Source organism: Saprolegnia diclina, assembly GCF_000281045.1.
Source record: "Saprolegnia diclina VS20 unplaced genomic scaffold supercont1.2, whole genome shotgun sequence".
Classification (NCBI taxonomy): domain Eukaryota; phylum Oomycota; class Saprolegniomycetes; order Saprolegniales; family Saprolegniaceae; genus Saprolegnia; species Saprolegnia diclina.
This window is the reverse complement of record NW_008246069.1, coordinates 1,474,876-1,475,772: the sequence shown is the minus strand read 5'-3', so window position 1 is coordinate 1,475,772 and position 897 is coordinate 1,474,876. Positions and strand designations below refer to the sequence as shown.

The 897-nt window shown below is 62.8% G+C and overlaps 1 protein-coding gene across 1 annotated transcript in view; it reads right to left on the bottom strand.

The window, feature by feature from the left end:
- SDRG_01090 (hypothetical protein) overlaps nucleotides 1-323 on the bottom strand; it is a 503-nt gene extending 180 nt beyond the window's left edge. Inside the window, exon 1 of the mRNA XM_008606603.1 lies at nucleotides 80-323. Within this exon, the coding sequence (XP_008604825.1) occupies nucleotides 80-241 (162 nt within the window). The 5' untranslated portion in view covers nucleotides 242-323. The remainder of the gene's footprint in view (nucleotides 1-79) is intronic.
- Between the last annotated feature and the right edge of the window lie 574 nt (nucleotides 324-897).

Genomic DNA, 897 nt, shown 5'->3' with positions numbered 1-897 from the left:
CTTCGAGCGCTTCGGCCGTCTCAATGCGGTGCTTTTGCTGCACGACGAGCGCATCCAGCGACGCGTCCGTCATTGTCACCGGGCGTCCGACGGTGACACTCGTCGACGTGGTCTCAAGCGACGACGTCAGGACGTTGGCATAGCGGACGTTGAACGTCACGAGCGGCTGGTCCGTGTCGGCGGCTGGCCACGCCTCGAGCGTCAGCTGGACCAAGATATCGCGCTCTTCTTCGGCGTACATGTCGACGAGGTCCACGGTGTAGGACGTGGTGTGCGAGTTCGTCGTCACCGGCCGCTTGGTTTTGAGGCTCGCGATCGAGACGTTGGCGGCGGCGACGCACTCGACTTTAACGTTTTGGGCCACGACAATGAGGAGGCCGCCGAGGCAGTCGGCGAACGCAAGTGAGACGCTGTCGAAGTTCTGCACAAAGTAGTACGACCCGCGTCCGAGGTCCGAGAGCTCTCTGAGCAGCTCCGCGTCGTGGTCCGAGCCGTAGCCAAAGGTGAAGAGCGACACGTTCTTGGACAAGACGCCTTCAAGGAGCTCGACGAGGCCGCTCCGGGACGAGATGCCGGCGTTCGCAAGACCGTTCGTGAGCAGCAAGACCGACTGCACCGGGTTGGGCTCGCCTTTATCGTGCCGTGACGACGACTGGACTTCTTCAAGGACCGCGAGGAGACTGCCGCTAAGGTTGGTGCACGAGCCGGCGTGGACGCCCTGGACCTTGGACGCGAGGAGCGCCTTTCCGGCCGGCGTCAGGTTCGTCGTGACGCACGTATCGTACGTGACGAGCGAGACGCGGTCGTGGGGTAATCCGCACCCCCACGACCGCGGGTGCGGATTAAAAATGAGCGGAGCCCGGTAGAAAAATGAGCGAGGCCCAAAATGAGCGAAAA